The sequence below is a fragment of the Furipterus horrens genome, unplaced genomic scaffold (assembly GCF_987537825.1).
Source record: "Furipterus horrens unplaced genomic scaffold, mFurHor1.1.pri manual_scaffold_10, whole genome shotgun sequence".
Taxonomy (NCBI): Eukaryota; Metazoa; Chordata; class Mammalia; order Chiroptera; family Furipteridae; genus Furipterus; species Furipterus horrens.
In genome coordinates, this window is record NW_028327180.1 from 33,360,525 (window position 1) to 33,384,635 (window position 24,111).

The following is a 24,111-nucleotide window of genomic DNA, read 5'->3' on the forward strand; positions in this document are numbered from 1 at the left end:
ACCAGGGATCAAACAGGCAAACTTTTGTTTTGCAAGATGGTACCCAACCAACTGAGCCACACAGGTCAGGGCTACAATGAACATTTTAAGTGCCATTGTTTGCAGTGAGTGAGTTGACTACACCAAAATTTCTTGAAGTGGAGCATTGTGTTTTTTAAAGTTTCCAGAATAATTCTAATCATTTGGCCAGGATTACAACCATAAAGGTGGAGACAGTATTCAGCTACATAAACTCAGTGTTAGTCTTAGTTTTAGTCTTTCGATCTATAAAAGTAGTAAAAATGGTACCTTTGTGATAGGGAAATTTGAAGAATTAAATATAATGGTGGACATAAAATTGATGAGCATATTGCTTGGAATGTAGCAAATAATGAATCAGTAGTAAGTATTATAATTGTTCATAGTATCCATAATGATAATTATGAGTGGTCATTATTTGGTGATTGGATAGATAAGTTATTTGTTAAGATGTAACAGATTTGGGGTCATATCAAAAATTCCATTATTGCTAACAAATATGATGTCATTTTCAAAACTCTTCCCTGTGCCCCTCAACTCATTCTCAGATTGACTAAGGAATTCAATGCAAATGGTGGCCAAGACTGACTGCAAGATATAGGCACCCCCAGCACCAGTTCTCAGTAATCCTGGAGCCCCACCCCGACCTGGCACCTCTTGAGAATCAAGAAGGCAGGGCCATCAATAGTGTGCCTATAGATGCAACTAAAAAATAAAAATAAAAAATCTATGAGTGTTTCCTCATCTGTGAAGTGGGCATTGTACCTGTGAGGTCAGTGTAAAGATTCAGAAGAAAACAGCATGCTCACTGCCTAGCACAGTGGCCAGCACATAGTAGGAATACAATCACTGCTAGATGCTATTCCTGTTATTACAGGAAAGAGGGCCATCTGAAGGATGTTATAGGGATGTCACAGTGGTGGAGGAAGGAGATGCTGGTGGTCAGAAGTTATACCCCACCCCCACCCCATTAGGATGCTGGCCTGGGCTGAAAGGAGGGGGTTGGACACTTTCAGTCAGCACCCGTCCCCTCTGCTTGTGATCCGAAGTCCTGGACCTCCCACGAACCTCCCTCGGTGCAGGGACGATAAGCTGCAATGGCACGTGAAAGGCGTGGTGCATGGCCCTGCCTCCCTGTGCACTGAGGCCACTGATAACCTGGTGGGGGGCGCTATCGGGAGAGGAAATTGGCTGGAACTGGGGGACTGTAAGTGAGGTCCAGAGTCAGGAGGTCCCTTAGAGCCCCAGAGAGGGACCCAACCCTGGAGGGCATGTCATCCATTCTCTGCCACCACGCACAATTGCACCGAGAGCAATCCATCACTGACCACTGTCTGGCTTTCCCCCCCCCTCCAAATGCATTAATGCATTCCCATTCTAAAAGACTCAAGCAACAAGGAAGGACAGAATAAAATGTGAGTGCCTCCCTTATCCGCCTTCGCCCCATTAGCACCCTCTACCCCCAAGAGGTCACTCAGAACTCTCTTGGGTGGGTATCATTCAGGTCCCTTTGCTTTACACTACATACAGATAAATGTGCGCGTATGTGATAAATATAAAATTGTGTATATGTACGTAAAATCATGCCATATGTGTTTTTTGGCACCTACCCATCCCCCCAATTGACATGTCCTGGGCACGTTTCCATATCTGTATCTAAAGAAGTGCCTCATTCATTTTAATGACAGAGTAGTAGTCCATAAAATAGATGTGCCATAATTTACTTACATCTTCCTCATTGCTGTATCTTTAAGTTGTTTCCAGTGTTTGCTGTTTGCCATGACAAACATGTTGCCATGGAGGGTATTGATCATTTATCTTTGAAAACAGTGGCATGTTTTAGTATGGGATAATTTTCTGGAAGCACAGGTTTTCTAGAAGATTTGTTGCTGAGCATATGAATTCTAATTTTGTATAAATTTTTTTATTTGATTTTTTTTAGGGAGAGATAGGGAGAAACATCGATTTGTTGTCCCACTTATTTATATATTCATTCATTGGTTGATTCTTGTATGTGCCCTGACCAGAGATTGTACCTGCAACCTTGACTTATCGGGGCAACGCTCTAACCAACTGAGATACCTGGCCAGGGCCAAACCCCAATTTTGAAGGGCACTGCCAAAAATGCTCCCCCAAAAGCCTTTATTTATCAAATACACTACCATCAACACTTGGTGTGGGTAACCAATTTCCCGCATCATCACCAATGTTAGTGGATATTAGCAATCTTGTCATTTTGCCATTTTGGTGGCAAAAAATATTTGTACTTTTTCAATTGACTGCTGAGGTTGAGCACTTTTTTCTAAGTTTATCAGCTGATTTTACTTTTTCTGTGCAATGCTCACATCTTATCATTTGCCCATTTGTCTTTGGGTTGTTTAGAAACAGGAAGGGCTCTTTAAGTTTTCTTTGCAGTAATCCTTTGTCACATAAGTACCGCAAATGTCTGCCACTTTTAACTTCTCCCCTCATCCCCACTGCAGGATTAGCAGCTATCCCATCTTGTAGTTCTGGATGTTTAACTCACATTTTCCCCACAGAAGTCCTGTAAAAATATGAACAGTTACTCTTTTGTTGAATGCTTGTCTTGTGCCAGGCCCTCTTTGGGGATTGGAGTGGCACCGCCTTGCCCACACAAGGCCAGGCTCTGATTCGCTGATGCACTTGAGAGTGAGGACTCAGGCGCGGGAAGCTGAATGACTTGCAGAAGGTCATTTGGCTGAGCAGGTCTGGAGTCTCCAGAGGCTCCATCACTGTGATTTTTATTTCCCAGTTTATGTCCCCAGTTCTTTTTAATTAATTAATTAATTAATTAATTAAGTTATTTATTTATTTGCTTGTTTGTTTTTTGGGGGGAGACCCCCTACTCTGTAACAATTCCCCCCTCTCAGGCTTAAGACCCTTTATAATCTTACAAAGGACAATGGGCGAAGGTCTCATGCTCCTCTAGCTGCTTCAAGCTCGACGTGGTCATCATCCTACCTACCCTTGGGTCTAGAAATCCCTAATAAGAGTGGGAGTGTGGAGGGGAGAGTGGCCTTCCCACATGGGGAAGGATCTTGCAGACTCCAGGTCGGTTGGCTGTCCCCAGACAATGGCATGCTTGATTTAACAGGCTGGCATCCTTGTTGTATTATGGTGTCTGCCCCAGTTCTGATGTGGCTCAAACCATCTTTGTCCAAGACCTGAGGGAGCATGTTGTTTTGGCTTAATATCTTACTATGTATGGGATGTGGGCAAAGAGCAAAATGGCACCTTGTCCCCATTTGTTCATGTATTTGATGAATATTCATTGAGCATGTTCTATGTTCCAGGCTTTGTGCCAGAGGCTGGAGACACAGTGGGGAAAAGACACAGACAGCCCAGCTTCACATTTTGCGTTATCATTTGCTCACTCATTTAATAAACACCTGTGGCTTACCTGGGGTTCAGGAGGCACTGCACATTTTTTAATCTCAGATGTGGTGCATGGGGGTGAGGTGGGCCTATCGTTTCATGCTAGGAGCTAAAGTGAGTAAGACAATGTTATCAGACATCACATGGGAGCCTCAGAAGGAAGAAAGAAACAAACAACATAATCAAGGAATAATACCAACAGTGAAAATCTTGCACGATTCAGTGATGCACCTCCCCGGTGTCCTGGTTTGGTTACTTATGTGTGCAGGCATGTCCGCCCATGCATGCCCATGTACACACTCACATGCATGCACCTCACCCCTTCGTCCAGCCTCCAGAACAGGACACACGTTCTATTTGTTCTCTGGAGAGCAGAGGGCACATAGCCCCACCCCTGCCTGCTCAAGACCAGGTCCTGTTGGTTCATGGGAAAAAGACATTCAGTCCAGAACAGTGAGCAGGAGGCTAATTTTAACCAAGAACTGCAGAATGACCTTGGCACAGAAGGAAAGGCTCCCAAAGAGATGCCACCAGATGGTACCCTTGCCCTTATAGAAGACATCAGGATGAGATTAGGGAACTCTTGCCCCCTGCCTTCTCCCCCCCCCCCCCCCCCCAGGCAACACTGTCAGCTCAAGCGCAGCAGTCCCTCTCCACCTCATCAGTCCTCAGTAATCTTCCTTCAGACCTCTTGGGACTGGCTCCCATCAGCCCCTGTCAGCCTCTCTTGCCACAGGGACCTAGTGGCCCAGGGGCCAAGCTGCTAATTGGAAATAGAGGCTGATGGGATGGGGTGGGCAGGCCAGGTTCCTGCACTGACTCCCAGGTGACCCCAGGGCAGAGCCTGTAGGGCTTGGGCCTCAAGGGTTGCAGGGAGCATGTGTGTGTTGACTTCCTACTATACCCATGACCCTGTACCCGAAGCTTTATACACATGATCTCAGTTCATCCCCAGCTTCCCTTTGAGAAGGGTGTGTTTGTGTCCATTTTCAAGATGATGAAACTGAGGCTCAGAGAGGTTCAAGAATTTGCCAGGGATTCATTCCACAGCCAATAATAGGCAGAGCTAAGAGACAAAGTGGACGCTGCCTAATTCCTCCAAAGCCTGTTCTTCCACAGAAAAAACCTACACCTGGTAAGGCAGAGGCCACAGGGGCACAGGCAGAGCCCCTTGGTGGGTCTGGGCCAGCTCCAGCTCTGCCTCCAGCTCCCTCAAAGCCTTATCTTGTCCCTGTCCCAGGAACTCCTGCTGGAGGAGGCTCGGCACAGAGGCTGACCTGGGCTCGCGTCCCAGCTGCGTGTGCGGGGCAGAGGACTTCACCTCCAAGAGCCTCCGTTTTCTCACCCACATAAGGAGGCTAGTAATAGAATCCACTTTTGGGTTGTTGTGTGGGTTACATAAGGTCATGGTCATAAAGCGCATAACAAGGTAGGTGGCATTGCTACCAGCACCCTCGCTTGTGAGCACAGGAGGTTGACGTTCACGGTCCCATGGGTGAAGGCCTAGCGAAGAGCTCTTTGGGAGTGTGTTCTTGTCTTGCTCATTGCTGTATCCCTTCAGGGTCAAGCGAGCACCTGAAAGGGTACCTAGTGTCAGTTAGACATTTTCCGTGTGTGCCCATGATTCTGCCCCACAAATTGTAACTTCCCCGCTATCTCCTGATGGCTATTTTTAGGTCTTCAGCTGATGTCAGGCAGAGTTCTTACCCTATGAATCACCAACAGAGTTCCTTACCCGACGCACGGGGAGTCCGGCCACTTCACTTCTCCAGGGACCACAGTTCCCGTGTCAGCGATGAGAATTCACCCCATCTGGTGGCCCCACTAGAACCAGATGTTCCTCTTCCTTGCTTCCTTGCCACCAGGACTTACAAAGCCTCCCTGTTGTGCTCTCACCGCGGTTTGCTTGTCCTTATTAACAGGGCTCCCCCGCCAGGGTCACGCACCAGGCCATGTGCGGGTTGTGACCACCCTGTCCTCACTTCCCCAGAGCACATTTAATGTCAGGGCTATTTTCTGGGTCCCTAAAGGGCTGGGCGTGGAGCCAGGGCCCCAGGGTCTGAGTTCTGGCCCCTCCACTCTCTGAGGAGGTGACAGCATGAGACACCCTACCCAGAAGGAGGGGGAACAAAGGCTGCCATGCATTGGAAAGCCTGCTGTGAGGAGCAGCAACTCAGACAACACAAAGCAAGGGAAACCCCTGTGCAAACTGTCACGTGCAGTGCCCTTGTGTGGCCCCACTCTGATGAGTAACTGTTTTAACATCTCTCCACTCTGATCCATTCAATAAATAGCAATTCTGGCATGGTTAAGGAAGGGGGTTTCCAGAGAACCAATTAATCCAATTTGGAGAGTTCTCAGATATAAGGATTTCTATTTTTAGAAGAACGTGGAGTAAGTGAATGCCTGCACACCAGGAAACGAAGTGGGTTGGGGTGAATAGAGAACCCGGCCACGTGTCTGCAGGGCTGGGCCCTGGGGTGTGGACCCGTGTGTTGTGTGTCCTTACCTAGGTCTCAGTTTCCCATTTGTGACATGGAAAGGGGGGAGAGGACGCTGGACTAGATGGCTGATTTTCAAAACTATTTTAAAGCAACACCCTCTTCAAATAGTCCTAAGGCAGCCGAACCTGTGAAAAAGATGCAGAAAAGGCTGCTGTGTTTGGAGGCGGGTGTGGAGCCTTTTTCCTTCCCGCCTCCAACCCACTATGAGCGTCCTACTCCTGAAACCCCACCAAAGACCACTAAGGAGCTCAGTTTGAAACATCAAAGCCAGATTCTTCCTGGAAGAATGTTTAAGTGTGGTGAGTCCTCATGCCACCCTTTACCAGCTCTGTGGCCTTGGGCTACTTACTTAACCTCTCTGTGCCCCAGTTTCCTGATCTGTAAAATAAGAGTCAGGGAACCTACCTCTAGGTTGTCATTGGCACTTTATACTTGATAAATGTTGACGACTCATGAAGGTCCTGTTTGGCTTTCTAAGATTCTAATCGCAGTATCAAGGCTGGAACTTTCTTTAATCCAGAAGACTTTATGAGCTCAGCTTGGCCACAGGATGAGCTGACAAGTCTGTGTCAGAGGCCTGGTGTCTAGCTTTCTCTGATCTGCCTATGTGTCATGGTGGCTACTGCCTTCCGCTCTCTCCTCGTCACCTCTGCAGCTGAGTGCACAGAACCAAAAAAAGTTCTTTCCCATGGTGTCAAGCAAATCTTGGTGACCATTTTGAGGCAGAGGTCTGAGCACATGCTCACCAGGACACAGACCCACCTGGAAACATCTGATGAGAGACTTGGGCAAGTCCCAGGAGACGCTGCGGCACTGTGGGGGTTGGGGGGTGGGGCACTCAAAGGTGCTTTCCGAATAATAGAGCCCAGCCCCCACCCTACCAGCCAGCGGGGACCTCCCAGGGAGGCCCAGGAAGCCCTCTTGCCCCCAGTGCCCAGAGAGAAACAGCAGAACTTCAGAGGCATTGGCCTGAAAAGGCTCATCATGAGCACTTATGAGGGGGAAAATCCTGAAAATTCAGAATCACTGGAGGACATTTCAAAGAATCTGAGTCAAAGAAATGGGGTATTGTTATTAAAACGATGTCCACCTCACATTCATTAGGATGGCTACTATAAAACAAAAACAGAAGATATCAAGCATTGGTGAGGATGTTAAGGAATTTGAATCCTTATGTACTGCTGATGGGAATGTAGAATGGTGCAGCTGCTATGGAAAACAGTATGGAGGCTCCTCAAAAAATTAAAAATAGAACTACTACATGATCCAGCAGTGGGTGTCAAAGAGATATTTGTACACCCATGTTCATAGCAAACATCATTCACAATAACTCAAAAAGTGGAAACAACCCAAGTGGCCATTGGCAGATGAAAGGAGAAACAAAATGTGATACATACAATGGAATATTACTCAGTCTTAAAAAGGAAGGAAATTCCAACACCTGCTACAACATGGATACAAATAGAAGGTGTTAAGCTGAGTGAAATGAGCTGGTCACTGAAGGGCAAATCCCGTGTGATTCCACTTATGTAAAGTATATAGAGTAGTCAGATTCATAGAGACAAAGCAGAAAGGGGGTTGCCAGGGGGTGGGAGGAGGGGGGTGGGCTTGTTTAATGGGGGCTGAGTTTCAGTTTGGGGAGAAGTTCTGGAGATGGATGGTGGTGATGTTTACACAACAATGTGAATGCACTTGACACGACTAAATGGTACTTAAAAATTGTCTAAGATGGCAAATTTTATGCTATGTGTATTTTACCACAATTAAAAAGAAAATGACAATACGAAGCCTGGAGACATTTGAGTACTACTTTTAAAGTACCTAAAGGACTATGTGGCGGAGCCTTTAAGTAAAAAGCATTAAAGACTATTTTATCTTTCCTGTAAATCTGGATTTTCATATGTAAGTTTGCTTAAAGCTAGTCTCCTGGTATTCCGGCTTAGCTTTGTATCTTCCTGTTTTGTAGATGGGAAGTTCATTCACACCCAATATTCTTGTTTTTGAAACTATTCGGTTATAAGAATACACTGACACCTACTATGTGTCTAGCATGGGGAAGGCATAGTGGGAGATGTGAAAAAAGAAATACAAATAAGAAATAATATGAAAATAGATATAAACACAGAAAATATGAAAGAAGAAATGATTATTACATTTATGTATTACTATTTGTTATGGGCTGAATTGTGTCCCCCTAGATTCCTATGTTCAAGTCCTAACTCCCAGCACCCCAGGATGTTACTATTTGGAGACAGTCTCAGGGGTGATTAAATTAAATGAAGTCATTGGATGGGTCCTAATCCAATCGGACTGGTGTCCATTTAAGAAGCGATTAGGGCACAGATGCACACAGAGGGAAGGCCAGGTGAGGACACGTGGGAGGCCTCAGAGGAAGCCCTGCTGACAGCCCCCCCTCAAGCTTCCAGCCTCCAGAACCGTGAGAAAATACATGTCTGCTGTCGAAGCCGCCCAGTCTGTGGTATTTGTTATGACAGCCTCGTAAACCATTCCATTTTCAGAGTCCCCTTTCAATTCTTAAACAGCCTTGCAAGGGAGTCATTATTCTCCCTGTTTGTAGAAGAGAAAATTGAGGTTCAGAGGACTTGAGTTACTTCCCCAAGGTCACACAGCTGAAAAGTGCTAGGCAAACGTAGCACTTATTTCCCGAGCATTTATTTCCCCGTTTTACCACAAGGGTGTGAGGAGTGTGAACGTAAACAAAGAAAATCATAGCAAAAGATAAAGAACATATCACAGAGGACAGGGGAATCTCAGGGAAGGGGGTTGGAGGCTGTGGATCAAGGTCTTGGAAGGCCTTTCTTTAAGGGGCTGTAATAATACAGTAAGAGCTAACATTTCTGAGCATTTACCATAAGACAGGCACTGTGATAGATGTCTCACATGTACTATTTCATCAAAACCTCAAAATAAGCCTATAATATATGTATTCTTAGTATGCCCATTTTACAGATGAAGGAACTGAGGCCAGAGAAGTCAAGCAAAATGTGCATGGTCATACATCCTGGGAAAGGGCTTCGGGGTCTATGTGACCCCAAGATCTTTCTGTTAATCATTTTACAATAAATGCAAGCGTGTGTATGCTGGGCCTGAGAGAAAGCACCATCTCCATCACAGGCAAGAAGGATCTGGAGTCCAAGGCTGAGGCCCCCTCCTCAGGGGAGCAATCAGATGCTCCAGATGTCTCAGGCCTGGGCCTCTTTCCAATGTCTTCACACATGCAGATTCCGGCTGGGAGAATTCAGCCTCCAAAGCCATGACTAGCCTCCCCTAGCCACTCCTAAGACAAGTTCTCAGAGCGGGAAATGCTGATGCTGCTTCTTCTCCCCCCCACCCCCCACCCCCCACTCATGCTCTGTCTCTGTTTCTTTCTATTTCTCCCCCTCTGTCTCTTTCTCTGTCTTTACCTCTCTGTCTCTCTCTGCCTCTGTCTCTGTCTTTCTGTCCGTGTCTCTCCTTGTCTTGCTGTCTCTCTCTCCACACACTCTCACACTTTATTCTCTGCCTGGGAATTGGAAGGCTTCTTGTCCTTTATAAAGTCACTTAAAGACGTTGACAAAAACCACCGGAACACAGGCTCAGTTCTGACCACTGCTAAGGCAAGGGTGTCGCCTAGTGGGGAAAAGTCTCACTAGTCCTTCAAGCTCCAGCCTCACCCTTCCCTTGGAAACCACCATGGGGAGCTGGAGGTGGAGATGTGTCTGCCTTGCCTGATAAGGTGTTGTTGAGAATGAGCCAGATTTCTCTTCTAGTTTCTGCAGGTTGTCACTTGTATATCAGAACTGGAAAAAGCCACAGGCATGAGCTGGGCCTGTAATCCCAGGACCTGGGAGTCAGACTGGCCCCTGGTTACTTCCAAACCCTACACAGCTAGCCCAGTGGTTCCCAATCCTGGATGAACAGGAGCCAGCTGGGGACATTTAAAATGTGCTAATGTCCTACCATTTGCAACAACATGGATGAAAATAGAATTATGCTTAGCAAAATAAGCCAGGCAATGAAAGACAAATACCATATGATATCACCTAATACAAGAAACTAATAAACAGCATGAACAAATGAGCAAAACTGAACCAGAGGCATGTGAACAAGGAGCAGAGTAACAGATACCAGGGGGGAGGGAGAGGAGGTGGGTAAGTAAGGGAAAGGTCTAGTCAAGGAACGTGTATAAATGACCCATGGACATGGAGAATGGGGTGGGGATTGACTGTGGGAAAAGGGGTGGGCTGGGTGAGCTGGGGAGCAATAGGGGAAAAAGTGGGACAACTGTAATAGAAAAACATACATACATACATACATAAATAAATAAAATAAAATGTGCTGATGGCCAGGCCTCACCTGGAATCCTGGCCCCGGTATTTTTAATGTGCCTCCCCCACCGACAGTGTCCCAGACCCCGCTCAACTTTCACCCCACAGTGATGTGTACATGCATCCAGGATTGAGAACCAAGGTCTAAGCCTAGAATCACACAGGATGCTTAGAAATGATGAAGCTTCCAGATCCTGCCTTACACCTGCTAGATCAGCATCTCAGACTGAGAAGTGTTTAGTCACGTGGGTTTTAAAACTGTTGAGGTGATTTTCATGAAGAGTGAGGTTGGCTGGCACTGAGTGACTCCCTTCACCTTCAAGGGAAGGTGGTGGGGTCCAGAGAGGTGGCAAGCCAGCCCCAGGCCTTCCAGCTCCTGGACAGCCAGGGCCCTCTTCGGAGAGGCTGTGGAAGGCGGGAGGTGGTGCTTAGGCCTGAGGTCTGGGCTGTGAAGTCAGCAGGAGGGATTCATTCCACATCCTACAGATATGGTCCCTCCCAAGCCCTACCTTTGAAGGCACCCACAGGCCCTCTCAGGGCCCTTGTCATCCATGAGCACCCCGACTCAGATTTGTGCCTGTCCGATGCACCCACCCGCTGCAGGTTAGCCGGCTCTCTGACATCCCGCATTCCAGCTTAGCTCCCACCAGTCACACCTCCTTGCCCCAGGTCCTGGGCCAGGAAGCCCCAATTCCTAGAGTTGCTAGGGAGACAGAAAGTGGGTGCTAAGTGCTTGGAGGTTGAGGGGAGGCTGAGTGAAGTATTTTTTCTGAGGGACTTAACAGTCACCTCCCCAGAAGAGCCCTCAGTTCCAGGGGAGGAGGTCCAAGGCAATTCTCCGGAGCCCTCGGGGGCCCTCTACCTCCAGCACCCTGGACATCCTGGGGGAGATCTGTCCAAGCCCCAGTTTGATCACACCCCCACCCCACCCCCAGGATCCACTTGGGAACTGCTCAAGGAGCCTGCCTGACCTGCCTTTGCAGACGACCCTACTCTGAGAATGCCGTACTCTCTACACAGCATGTATGGCAGCTGCTGGGGGCAAAGAAAGGTCCAGCACTGGCCAGCGAACAGCCTCTGGGCAACACTGGTGGTGTGGAGTCTCTGCCAGTTTCCTCATTTATGGAAAAGAGTTCTTCGCTCAGTTACCTCTGTTCACTTGCAGAGGTGATGCCTCTAGTGAGGTTCTCCATGCTCAGCACCCCCACCTGCTCTGACACCACAGCCCCACAGGTCTGCTGGGGTCCACATCCCCATCCTGCTACTAATGAGCGGCGTGACCTTGGGAACACCAGGTAAGCTCTTTGTGCCTCAGTTTCTTTCTCTGTACATGAGATGGCAATAATCATACCTCCTTGGGTTGTCACAGGATCAGAGGAGGCACTACATGGGTAGTTGGTGGCCAGAGGTTCAGAGGGGGTGAGGGAGGGATGAATAAATTGAGCACAAGGGATTTCATGGGCATCGAGACTATTTTGTGTGATAGTGTGATGGTGAAGACATGTCATTACACATTTGACCAAACCCATGGGAGAATACTTAAAACACACAGAGTGAATCCTAATGGAGGCTGTGAGTTTAGTTAACAATAATCTGTTAAAATTGGCTAATCATTTGTAACAAATGTACCATACTTTTGTAAGATGTTAATAATAGAGGAAATGGGGGCAGGGACGAGGGGGAAATGGGTTTTCCTGTACTTTCTACTTATTTTTCTGTAACTGCTCAAAAAAAAAAAATTAGTATAAGCAAAACAAAATCATGACAAATGAGGATCCTCCGTGAGCAGTGCGGAGCCTCTCATGTTCCCGGGCGCTAGCATCCCATCGCGATCCGATCACTGTTTGTGCGCCTGGTGTGTCCGGGACTCGGAGCCCCGGCCGCTTGTTCTTTGCGTGTGTGCGCGTCCCTAAGAGGCAAGCAGCGCGGCTCCCGCTGTCAGCTCTGAAGCGCTGCTGAGCAGAGGGGATCCCAGGACTCAAACCTGGAGTAAAGATTTCTGAGGTGAGGGCGCCACCTGCCGGCCCTGCTCAAAGGCAGTGACAGTTGTTCTGCGCTGTAGTCCTGGGACTCGGGGTTTGATCTCCACCGGAAACTATCATTCGCGAGTCCCTTGCGGAGCCACTCATGCGTCCATACACGTCATGGGTGCGATGACCAGGCTTGTCACCAGTAACGAAACGGAAAAGGTCAGATCGCGTGACTTAATTACAGAGAAGTCCCAAAGCCCTGGAGCGCCGTCTACGTCAGGGATCCCCTCCCAGAGCCGAAGCGGGTGGACGCTTTTCGCAGCCGACGTCTGAGAGGACCAAGTTCCGCTTCTGGGGTGGGCGAAAGGGAGCCTCGGGCGGGAGGCGGGGCGCGCAGGTGGGAGCAAGGCACTCCTGGTCACCTGTGCCAGCACAGGGGAGCCTTATCCTACAAACACTTGAGGGTGTGTCAGGTGTGTGCCAGACACTGTCCTGAACATCTCACCGGGGTTAACTAATGTACTCCTTACGAGAAATATACGAGGTAGGTACTATAACAATTCTTCCTGTTGTACAACGGAGGAAGCCGAGGCGCCGAGGGGCCAAGTAACTTGCCCAAGGACACACAGCCAGAAGGGGGAGACTGCGTGCGATGGGATCCCGCTCAGAGTGGGACCACCCGCTAGGCCACCTCTAGTTTCCTCATCTAAATAAAGGGCGTACCAGTCCCTCCCAGCCTCTCCAGCCAGTGTGGGGCTGAAATAAGAGCCGCGAGGTGAACCTGCCTCGTCAGTTCTACGGGTCCGGCCTCCAGTGCGCGCCGTCGCGGAGCTGTGATGCTGGGATTGGGGAGCCCCGCAGCACTGACGAGTCCCACAGCCGGGCTAGGGCTGCAGCTCGTACTGCTGCTCCGTGGCCGTGTTGAAGTCCTCGAGCACCGACTGCAGGAACTCGAAGGTGGGCCGCTCTTCGGGCCGGTTCCGCCAGCACTCGGCGATGACGCCGTGGTACAGCTCCGGCGGGCACAAGTCCGGGCGCGGCATGCGGTAGCCCCGCTCCAGGTTGCGGATGACCTCGGGGTTGCTCATTCCTGGAGGTGGAGGGGACGCAGAGCGCGGCTGAAGGGCTGCAGGGGCCAGTGAGGAGGAGACCACCGTCTCCTCCCTTGCAGGTTACCTGGCTGCCAGCCTGATGCCACATTTACACACCCCTTTATTTACTTTTCATTGCCCGGAGGGAAACGAGGCTGTAGATTTTCTCCTTGGTGCGAGCAGTCCCTTCATGGATAGGACCCCACCTGTCTTATCTGTGGTTGCCCGGCACACAGCCGAAGCCCGTCACTCACTGGGCAGGTACTCCAAGAAAACGCACCACCCACTAACTAGGAGAGACTGCTCAGCTGCCCAAGCCCTTCTAACCTAGGGCTGGGGGCTTTTACAATCAGGGTGGGCTTTTGGGAGTACACCAAGGCATAAGGCCAAGGAAGGGACACCCATCTATCCTGAGCTGAGCACAAACCAATCGGGAGTAAATGAGTTCAGACCCTGACCTGTACTTAATTCCAGGTTTGGGGGCTGATTGACCCCTGCTGGAGGAAGGGGACATGGTCCTATTGTTGGGATCAATGTTGAAGAAAGGGTAAGAACCGCCTGCCCCAGACTGGTATGCCTGGGTTTCTGTCCCCGCTGTCAAGACTTTATTCTGACACATATTTGGGCAGCCCCAGGCACAAGGGAGGGACACCTGCCATCACAGCCATCCCAGGATAGCAGGGAACCCGCGGGTCACTGCAGGACGCAACTGCCTACCTGGGTAGGGTACCCGCCCATAAGTGATGATTTCCATCAGGAGGATGCCAAATGACCACACGTCTGCTTTGATGGTGAACACCCCAAACTGGATGGCCTCCGGGGCAGTCCACTTGATGGGGAACTTGGCCCCTGTGGGAAAAGCCACGAACAGCTTCGTGAGGCCATGACTGACCGACAGACCCCACAGGCTCACCCCACTCCCCCTTTGCTGTTCCCCCCACCCCACAACCCTTTTGAGGGCTTGGCCTGCCCTGCATGACAGATTTGTCCAGGAAGTCACTGACAGCTACTAGGACACATGACCAGGCATGTGCAGACACTGGGGGCCGCAGCATGAAAAGACAATGTGGACACAAATATCACTCCCATCACCCTGTCTGGGTCCTTGCCCAGTGGGCTTCACTGGGCAGTCACGATGTATTTCTATCTAGACAGAGGCATCCCTTTCTCCCTGACCTGGCCTCATTAATAGCAGGAACTCAGGGCTTGGGCAAGTCACTTTCACTTGCCCCTGCCTCATTAACCCTTTCTTGCAAGATAGAAATGATGGCACATGACTTAGGTACTTCTGAGGATCACAGTGAGGAGGGAATTCAAATCCTGCTGCCCCACAAAGCCCTGCAGATGGCTGCAGCCGGTAGGCATTCAGAGCCCATGGCATCACTCAGCGCCTGGTCGCCCCCCCCCTCCTGATTTTCCCAGCCTCCCAGCCAGCCTGCAGTTCCCTCAGGGAACCAGCACATGGATCCTCTCCACATCCGCTGATTAATGTGTTCAGCTAAGACGGCTGGCTAGCTTGCTTGATCAATGTATGTGACCACCTCAGTGCCTCTCGTGAAGAGGATTTTTACTCCAGTTGTACTAACAGAGTAAACCAAGGGCACTGTGGAAACCTAATTCAGGTATAGGGTTTTGATGCTCACGTTTCAGAGCAGTGTTTCCTAAAGTGTGTCTTTGAAACCCTAGTTCTTGGAAGTTAATAGACAATAAGTGGAAAAGTATAGTGGGCTCGAATTAGTTTGGAGGACACCAGGTGGAGCAAATGTCCAGTTTCTTTGCTGCAGGACTTCTCAGGGCCTTCAGCATGCTGGTGTGCATTGGAAATCACCAAGGGGGCGCTGGATGGACTTTGCAGTATTTCCCAGCCTACCTCGGCACACAAGCATTCCTCAGGAGGCACTAGCGCTCTGCAGAGCATAGCTAGGGAAATGCTGACCTACCCAGGGGCAAGGCCACAGTTCTCTGATCTCTTCACACAGGGCTCTGCCACGCAGTGACAGGGAGAAGTCTGAGGGGTTTGGGGAGTTGGGAGAGGTTAAGGCCCAAGGTCTCCCTGTGGTTGGGAGTCTCTGCTCACCCTCTTGGGCAGTGTATTCATTGTCGATGATCCGAGCCAAGCCAAAGTCACCGATTTTGCAGCCCAAGGTCTCAGATACCAGGATGTTGGCCGCCCTGAGGTCCCGGTGGATTGAATTCATTTTCTCGATATACGCCATTCCTTCAGCAATCTGCAGGAACATGCCACACAGAGAAGGGCAGCATGGAGTAAGCCCATCCAGTGTCCCTTGCAAAGCTCCTATTGGGGAGAGGAAGGACCTGGTCCACCCTCACCACCACCCTGTCTGTAGAAGTAGCCTCCGTCCTCTCCCATCCTGGAAGGGGAAGGAATGCATGCGTGCACGTGTGTGTGTGTGTGATTCTTGAATGGGCCAGAAAGATGGCTTCAACTGCTCCTCAGCCAGATAAGCTACACATCCCTGTCCCCTAAAAGCTCAGAAAGCCAGAGACATCAGAACTAAGGGCTACTGTACCCCTCACTAAGGGCTACTGTCTGCAGGGGAGGAAGACAACAGAAGGAAGGCAGGAGAAAAGGGAGGTCTCTTGACAGGGGAGGAGAAGTAAAGGAGGAGGCAGGAGGGGGAGGAGAAAAGGAAAGGATTTCATCTCCTTGGCCAGTTGGAAGTGCTGTTTTGGGAGCAAGGTGCCCAGTTTGGAATTGTTGACCCCTGGCATGTTGTTTAAGTTCCCTAGAATGTCACTCAACTGATTGGAAGATGAGGAAAGGGGCTGAGATGAGTATTAAATGAGGCACGTGTATGAGAACCTGACCTTGCACTGCTCCAGGGCAGGCCCTCAGGAAGTGGGGGCAGGTCCTGATGGAACAGAGACAGAAAAGAGGAGAGACTCCGTGTCTGTCCCCCATCAGCAGTGTGAGGCCTGGTACAGCTGTTTGTGCTGCCCGTGTGCCCTTTAGCCAAGGAAATGCACTCGGGCTTTATTCCCTGCACCCCTATTGATAGATGAAGAAACTGAGGCAGAGACTAGAAAGCCAGTTTGTCTTCTCAGACCTGTGGTGGCAAAAAGCGAGCACTGGGATTGATCCCACCTCTCATCTGTTTCCATTTGTATTGGTTTACCCATGAATCCACCCATTCATCCATTCATTTATTCCATCAACACACATTTACTGTTATGGTACTGTGGGGACTCTAAAGCTAAGTACCAAATATCTTATATCTGGACAGCATTTAGCAGTACTCATCCTATTTTAAAATATGGATTGAGCAGTACTGGAAATTAAAAAAAGGTTGAGTAGGACCCAGATCTTCTTTCAAGGAGAAGAATCAACCATGCATGATGCTAACAAGAACATATGAGCTAAGTGCTCCAACACTTTTCTGTCCAGGAAAACTTGACTTGGGTCATGAACACTGATTAGGAGTCTTCCAGGCGAGAAGAGAGTCAAAGGCATTCTGAAAAGAGAGGCAAAGGCTCACAGGTCATTAAGGAGCTGCCATGTGGCTGCAACGTAAGGCACCTGGGGTTATGGTTGGAGGGGAGCTCTGTATTTTATCCCGTAGAGCAGGAAAAGGAACACCCAGAAGGGCATTGAGTGTGAGTGTGTGTGTGAGTGCGTATGTGCACACGTGGCAAGGTGTTTAGAAACTGATCACCTGGGAGGTTCTGATTTTTGCTTTCTTAACTCTCAGCATCTTGACCACAGCTACATATAGACTGAGGTGGCTTTTCACATCTTTTGCCCCTGGGTGACCCAAGATTTATCAAGGGGTTGAAGACAAGACAGGGGAGAGTGAGAAGAGGAAAAGCAAGAATGGCGTTCACAGGTTTATTGCTCTTATGTGGTTTGAAACCGGTAACCAGCACTAATTTTCCGAGACCATCCCACCAGCCCCCTCAAAGCTTTCAGTGGAAAAAAGGTTGTGGCAACCTCAGTTCCTGCATTGATACTAATAGCAGATAAGGCCAGCAGGGTGGGGAGGGGTGCTGTGGGATGGGGAGAAGTTTTCTTTCTGTAGCCGGATGTGTGCATGTGTTTAAATGTCTCACAGGTTGACCACAGATTTTCTGCTGAGAGTTCCAGTTTTAACAGACACACACTCGGGGATACCAGATGGATTTTCCTGCCAGCTAGAACCCCTGGCTAAAATTCCTAGGGAAGAAAGATTCCCTCCTCTCTATTTTTCCACCTGCTTCAGAAGGCATTTATGGGCACCATCTGAGGAAGAAATGAGGTCACCACGAAACACTTGCCTACCACATTAAATGGAATTCGTGCAAACTCTCTGGGTTTTCCACACCAACATCTGTTCTCTCTCTCTTCCTTATTGATAGAACCCGCCTCATCTAATCATTTCCCAAGCTCCCTTGCAGCTAGGTGTAGCCAGGTGACTGGCCAGGAGGATGTAAGAGCAAGTGTAGTGGGTGACTTCAGGGACATATCTCTAGGGAGGAAGGTGGGCTTTCAACCCCCTTTACTTCTTCCTGCTGACTGAGAAGAGGAGGAGATGGTCTAGCATGAGCATCCACCTTGGGCAATTACATGATGTGCTAAAATATCTGGCTGGTGGAAAAAACCTGGGTTCTTGTGACTTTGAGGGGCAGACCTATCTACCACCCCAGACTGCCCACCTTTGGATGCTTACACATTTAAGCCATTATTACTTTGGGTTTTTTGTCCTTCGCTCCCCACCTTAAACTAGACAGGTACAACCTCTAAATAGTTGCTTTTATTAAGCCACAGGACAGGGAGGAGAGACCTAGAGGCCTTGGCCCCTATGAGGGCATTGGCGCTCACGCTCTGCTGCCCTTGGTAGCTCACAAACCTGGGCCGACATGTCGATCAGTCTTGGGAGGGACAATCTGCTACCTTCATCCGTCTTCAAGAAATCCAGCAAGCATCCTAAGGAAGGAGAAGTTGTAGCTGGACTTCTGTAAATGCCCCCTTCCTGGCCATGCCCCCTCCCTGGCTATGCCAGCCTCCTGCAGCTGTGGGCTGATCTCCACCTGGGGCCAGAAGTAGGCGGTGCTCTGTTAGATCTCTTGTCCACAGAGAAGAAATCAACCCACAGCATCAGAGTGCCTTCTGCTTTACAGAACTCCACTGTTCATCCTCACAGCACCCCAGGAGGCAGCTAATATGCTCATGGCTACTCACAGGAAGTTAGGTTTCAGTCAGTCAAGGTGACAAGCCAGGGTGCCCGGAGCAGAACCTGCTCTCTGATTCTAAGTTTAGTGCTCATTCCTGGCATAATATTCTTGCTTCCTTCACTCTTTGTTGGTAGAGATTGTACCTCTGAGCACCAGAATGAAGAGATCTGTCCCCTAGGATTTGGTGCAGGGGACAAATGCAGGTGCTCTGTGGCACCTAAAAGCTGGGAGGGACACTCACTTGAGGTGTTGCTAAGAGCTGAGCAGGAAAGTCATTGGTGGGGCCCCCTTCATGGTGACATTTAAGGAACTATATTGGCATGGCACATTAGAATCCTGCAGGAAGCAGTGTGTGGCCAGCATCATGGGAAAGGTGAGAAGGAGGTCAAAGGCAGAGGCTGGACCCCAGCCCACTGCCCCATGAGAGCTTGGCCATACTGTGGACCTCAGAGGCCATCTCACCCAACCTCTTTTTCCACCATGTGGCAAAACGTTCATATGGCTGAAACAGCTCCCATGGCTGGTAAGTGGTAGACCTGAGACTCGAACCATCTCTGGATGCCCAGCTTACTGCTTTTTCAACTTTGTCATGCTCTGTCCTCCCTGGCAGGCATCAAACAGTGCCGGGCACAGAAACCATACTCCAAGTATTCCCAACCTGAGGACACAGCTCTGCAGAACCACCGACATGTCTTGTTTTCTTGTTTCTCACCTTCTGCCCCTCCCATCCCATGCAGTGGGACACCATAGATGCACAGACCATTGGCTCCTGCATCCAGCCTATGGCTCAGTGAGCCCCTGCATGGGTCCCTGGCCAGGCAAACCTGTGGCAGCAGAAGGGTCTCTGTCTTCTCGGCCCCCAAGCCTGTGCCCTCCCCCCACCCCTCCCTGCCTCTGTCTGAGGGACCGAAGCCCTCATGGGGCAGCACCTCTGGCCATGTACTCGGTCACGATGTAGATGGGTTCCTTGGTGACTACAGCATAGAGACGAACCAGCCTCTCATGCTGGAGAGTTTTCATCAGGTTGGCCTCACCCAGGAAGGCCTCTGGAGACATGGTTCCCTCCTTCAAGGTCTTGATGGCCACCTTTGTGTTGTTTTTGTAATAACCTGAAGCAGAAGAGGGGTTGGGATGGGGGAGAGAATGAAGAAGCCATTCAGCAGAGTCTGTGGGAGATGATCCCTTAACTATAATCTACAGAAGCTTCCAGGAGCCATCCTGATGCTGGGGGGTAGGGGTTGAGGCTACAGGTACCTGCCTTAGGCAGTGGCCCTGGGCTGGAAGGCAAGCTCCTGCGGGTGATGGATGTGCCAGCTTATTCTGCCAGTTGCCAGCCTGTCTCAGCCTCCATCAGGAAGTTGAGGAACAATGTTCTATGTCTCCATCACCTCGTCTATGAAATGGGTATCAAAGCCTCTGTCCCTTCTCCCTCACAAGACTTTCTAGGGAAGCAGGATGTGCTGTGCAAATCCTGAGCCTTCTGTGCTTCGGGGCTAAGAACAGGGAGAGAGAGGCTCCCGGCATGGCACATACTCACCCATCCAGACTTCACCAAACTGCCCAGACCCAAGTTTCCTGACCAGCTTGAGAGACTGCCGCGGGATTTCCCATTCATCCTGGGCCCAGGGGTTCTGAGGAGCCAGGCTCACACAGGGCTGGGTTAGCTTCTGGCACAAGCCATCCCCTTTCTCTGCATTAGGGAAGAGATGGGGCTGGAGGTTACCAGAGCGGCCAGACTCACAGCTTTCCCAGCTGTGCCCACCACCCCTTCTTGCTAGTCCCACTCCCATCCCCAAGTGTGCATATGTACATGTGCACACACACACACTCAGCTCTTTTCACTTGTTTTGCATAAAGCAAGGCATGCTATCATTGGCCTGCTCTCTCTAAGACTGAAAATACTCGTTACTCTCCAGGTTCTTGAATGCAGATCCAGTAGAAGAGATTAGGTACACAGACATTGAATCACTATGTTGACAGTTGTAAACTCCGAGATAGCATCAATGCTTCTCAATCTTGAGACCTTAGCCATAGAGAGATACAAGGGCTGCTCTGGCACAAGCCCCGCCCCCATCAGAAGCCCCTCTTACTAGAGTAGTGCTGCACCAAAGCCTGGAGAGTGGGGAAGGTGTTTCGGGGGGAGATGTAATAGCCTCCTTCATCCAGGGAGCGGATCTTATAGTGTTTGATCACCTCTCCCCGGGTGGTCACGTCCTTCACAGACAGGGAAAAGGCACCTAGAGGGTTAATAAAGACATGCATGAGAAGTAAGGCATAAAGAGGGAAAAGCAGTTGGGATTTGGGCTTCATTTCAATGCCTTGGGGAATAGCTCCCTGAATTCTGCTCTCCGTTTTGACCACTTCCATAAGCTATCTTTTTCTTCATCTCAGCCTCAAGCCACCTGGGAGCTTTCCCTGTCAGCTCCATCTGACTCTGTTCTTAATGTTCCTCCTAGAGTCTCCCAACCTCCTCCAGGGAACCACAGGACTCTGGAGCAGCAGGACAGTCTCTTTGGAGCCATGACGTCCCTCCACTGGGCACCTGATCACTCGGGGACCTTTTGCCAAGGAATATTGAGAAATGTAGAGCTGTTGGAGAGACTAAAAGGTTAATTGATTGATTGCTTCATTCATTCATTCATTCATTCATTCTGGCCGAAAAGGCTGACCACTACCACATGCAACACTGAATCTCAACCTCAAGCACCCTGTCCAGGGAGGAGAGCATAACCAGCTATTTCCCAGGGGTTCTGTTCACGTTCATTCACACATTTGTGTGCTTTGCCATCTGTGTTGATGTTTTCCTGCAGACAAGGGCTGACAGATGCCCGCGTTTAAGAGCAAGTTAACGAGGCATGAGTCTTCAGTGTAGAAACTTCCCATAAACTTGCCGTTCTCATAAAATGCCTCTATCCAGCTCTTTGGGTGCCACGACCCCACTCTTATTTGTGATATGAGAAAGCTGAGGCCCAAAAGAGGGAAGTCACTTGCCCCATGTCTCTCTGCTGGTTAAGGGGGCAGGCTTGGGGCCCCAGGGTTCTGCCAGGGGCGCGCCTACGGCAAGCAGTACCACCCTCCCTCGCCAGGTGTCAGGCGCGGGCACCTCTTTTTCTGGGTGTGGACACTTGATTTTCGGATGTGCTGTTCGTCTTCAGGCATCTTTCTTTTCCGCTCAGACCATGACTCTATTTCAAATCTCTTCTCCCCTCACATCTCTCTTAACCTTTTCGCCTCTCTCATCACCTACTTAAAAAAGGATGCCGAGAGGCCGTGCGTCCCACCGGGGCACCACGCCGGGAACACAGCCCACACCAGGCCTGCAATCCCAGCCCCAGCCACATGCTGCAAATTCTCTCCCCCACCTCCCGCCGGGTAGGCGCAGCTTTGCCCCAGTATTTAAGGGACTGAAGAGTGGCTCTAGTGAGTTCATTCATCCTCGCGCCACTGGAGCGAGGACAAGGGTTTTTCTCCCCATTTCCTCGGCTGCACCCTGCCTGCGGGAACTCAGGGTAAGCCACGGAGACCCGCTCTCTTCCAGCAGAGCCCATTGCCCAAGCTCATAATTCAGAGCCCGTCATTTGTCCAGGCTCATTCAAGGGCCTGTTTCTGATATCGTTTTTTACAGTTTGGTATTTTTCTTAAAGGGGATCTCCAAGTCCTATCAGCTTCAGGATCACAAAATTTGGACCCCCTGCTTCAAAATGTGGACCCCCTGCCCTGCCTCCAGACTGCACAGGGTATGCAGGCTGGGTTCCCAGAGACTGAGATTTCTTAATCCGGGAAAGACTACCTGCATTTGGGATGGGAAACTAGTGGGTCTTCACTTGAGAAGCTGAGAGACACCCTGGAGGCCACAGGGGGCTAGAACTTACTCCCCCTGCTTCTGAGTTCCTTCTCTGCCTTGCAGTCATGGGGTGTGGCTTCCAGATATGGACAAAGGGGTCTTGCTTCGGAATTCTGAGGAGCATGTGTGCAGACGTGTGTATAGCTGTGTGTGTTGGGGTGATGATGCTTGGGCAGTCCTGAAGCCCCGGCTCCATCTGGTCAGTGCCCGCCTTGGCCTAGCTTCCCACGATGGACAAGAGCAGGAGGAGGGACCCCACCCTTAAAGAACCCCTTCCTCCTCCACACTGAGGTTGGGAGACCCTTTCCCTGCAGAGGGCATCTTAGCCATAGGCAATGATAAAAACATCATTTCCAGAGTGAAACGACATGATATCTGGGATTTGCTTCAAAATAATGGGCATAGGTGGGTATATGCATGAAACAAGATGGGCTGAGTTGATCATTGTTGAAGCTGGGTGTTAGGTTCAAGGGATTCCATTATCCTAGTCTCTCGGATTCTGTATGTATTTAAAATGTTCTACAACACAGGCACTCAAAGCTGCCCACACTTACCTTTGCTGGTTTCACTCTCTCTGATAAGGAAGGAGCCCACGTTATTGACTGGAGCCAGAAGCTGCCTCTCGGCATTTTTCCGGCTAATTGATCTGAAGAACCACCTGGAAAAAGACAAAGGCAGCAAGCCTTAGAGAGTGGCCATGCTCTGCAGAACATTCTTATCCAAGCCTCCCTCCTAAGCTGTCCCTCTGCCCCCAAGAAATATAACACGTGTTCCTGTCCCAAGTTAACCTTGAACCAACGTTCCTCCCGGCCTGATCCATGAAATGCCTCTTGGTGTCTGTGCTCCCTTTTCTTCCCACTTCTGGACTTATGTTTTCTTGAAATGAAACAGAAACATTATTTGGGTGCCTTTTGTTAATTTTGCTGTGGGAAAAGGCACCAACCACTTCCTCTCAGAGCACACCCTCCTGGGGGTCAGGCCTCTGAAGTAGACTCTCAAAGCATCATTCCCACCATGTGCCCCCTGAGCCTGGACTGGTCAGTGTGGAAGTGTCCCTTGGTCCTGTATGCTGTTCCATGCTGGGAGTGCCAGACAAGGAACCCTCCCAAGGGCTACTACCATCGCTACATGAGGGACACCAGGTGAGGTCACTAACTCGGTTCCCACACTTCGCTCCTGAGTTTGACAGACTCCGAGCTCCTTTGGGGAGAAGCCACAACTTACACATTTTATACCTTCCCCAGGCCTTGGATGGAGCCTGGCTCTGGAGCCTATTTGCTCAATGCCCTGTGTGTGAGTGAATGAATGGCCGAGGCCCATGGCAGACCTTCCTGGTGCTATGTGTAAGTGGGTTGTGATAAGGCTTCTCCTCTATAACTCAATTCTGAATGAGGCCACCATGCTGTCCCATGTCCAAGCCCCTGAGCCCTGCCCACCGGAGGCACTAGAGGAGTGGTAGCTGATCTCAGTGCCTCCTTGTTAGCTCTCACAGCCATGGGACATTGGGGACATTTCTGTCCAGGTAAGTTAGGCAAGGGAGGGTTCCCATTTTACAGATGGGAAGAGTGGGTGCTCACAGAGGAGAGACTCCCTTACATCACAGAACAATTGAAACGCTGTCTGGGACAGCAGACAAGCCTTTCCCAGGAGTTCCAGCTCCCTGCCCCTTTCCTTCTTCCTCCATGCTGAGTTCATATGGGCCACTCTGTGGCCATGGTCTGGCCCCCCTGCACAGCAGCCCGCACAGCAGAAGCAGCGAGCACACCTCTGCTTTGACTGGCCTTCCACTTG

At 50.0% G+C, this 24,111-nt stretch overlaps 1 protein-coding gene across 1 annotated transcript in view; it reads right to left on the bottom strand.

Annotated features, from left to right (window-relative positions):
- Nucleotides 1-11,998: 11,998 nt before the first annotated feature.
- Nucleotides 11,999-24,111, bottom strand: part of BLK (BLK proto-oncogene, Src family tyrosine kinase) — a 48,341-nt gene continuing 36,228 nt past the window's right edge. The window contains exons 6-13 of the mRNA XM_090288963.1: nt 22,875-22,978; nt 20,567-20,713; nt 20,014-20,166; nt 19,406-19,585; nt 18,152-18,228; nt 15,385-15,535; nt 14,025-14,156; nt 11,999-13,306 (exon numbers count right to left, since the gene is read on the bottom strand). Of these exons, the coding sequence (XP_090145089.1) occupies nt 13,101-13,306; nt 14,025-14,156; nt 15,385-15,535; nt 18,152-18,228; nt 19,406-19,585; nt 20,014-20,166; nt 20,567-20,713; nt 22,875-22,978 (1,150 nt within the window). The 3' untranslated portion in view covers nt 11,999-13,100. The remainder of the gene's footprint in view (nt 13,307-14,024; nt 14,157-15,384; nt 15,536-18,151; nt 18,229-19,405; nt 19,586-20,013; nt 20,167-20,566; nt 20,714-22,874; nt 22,979-24,111) is intronic.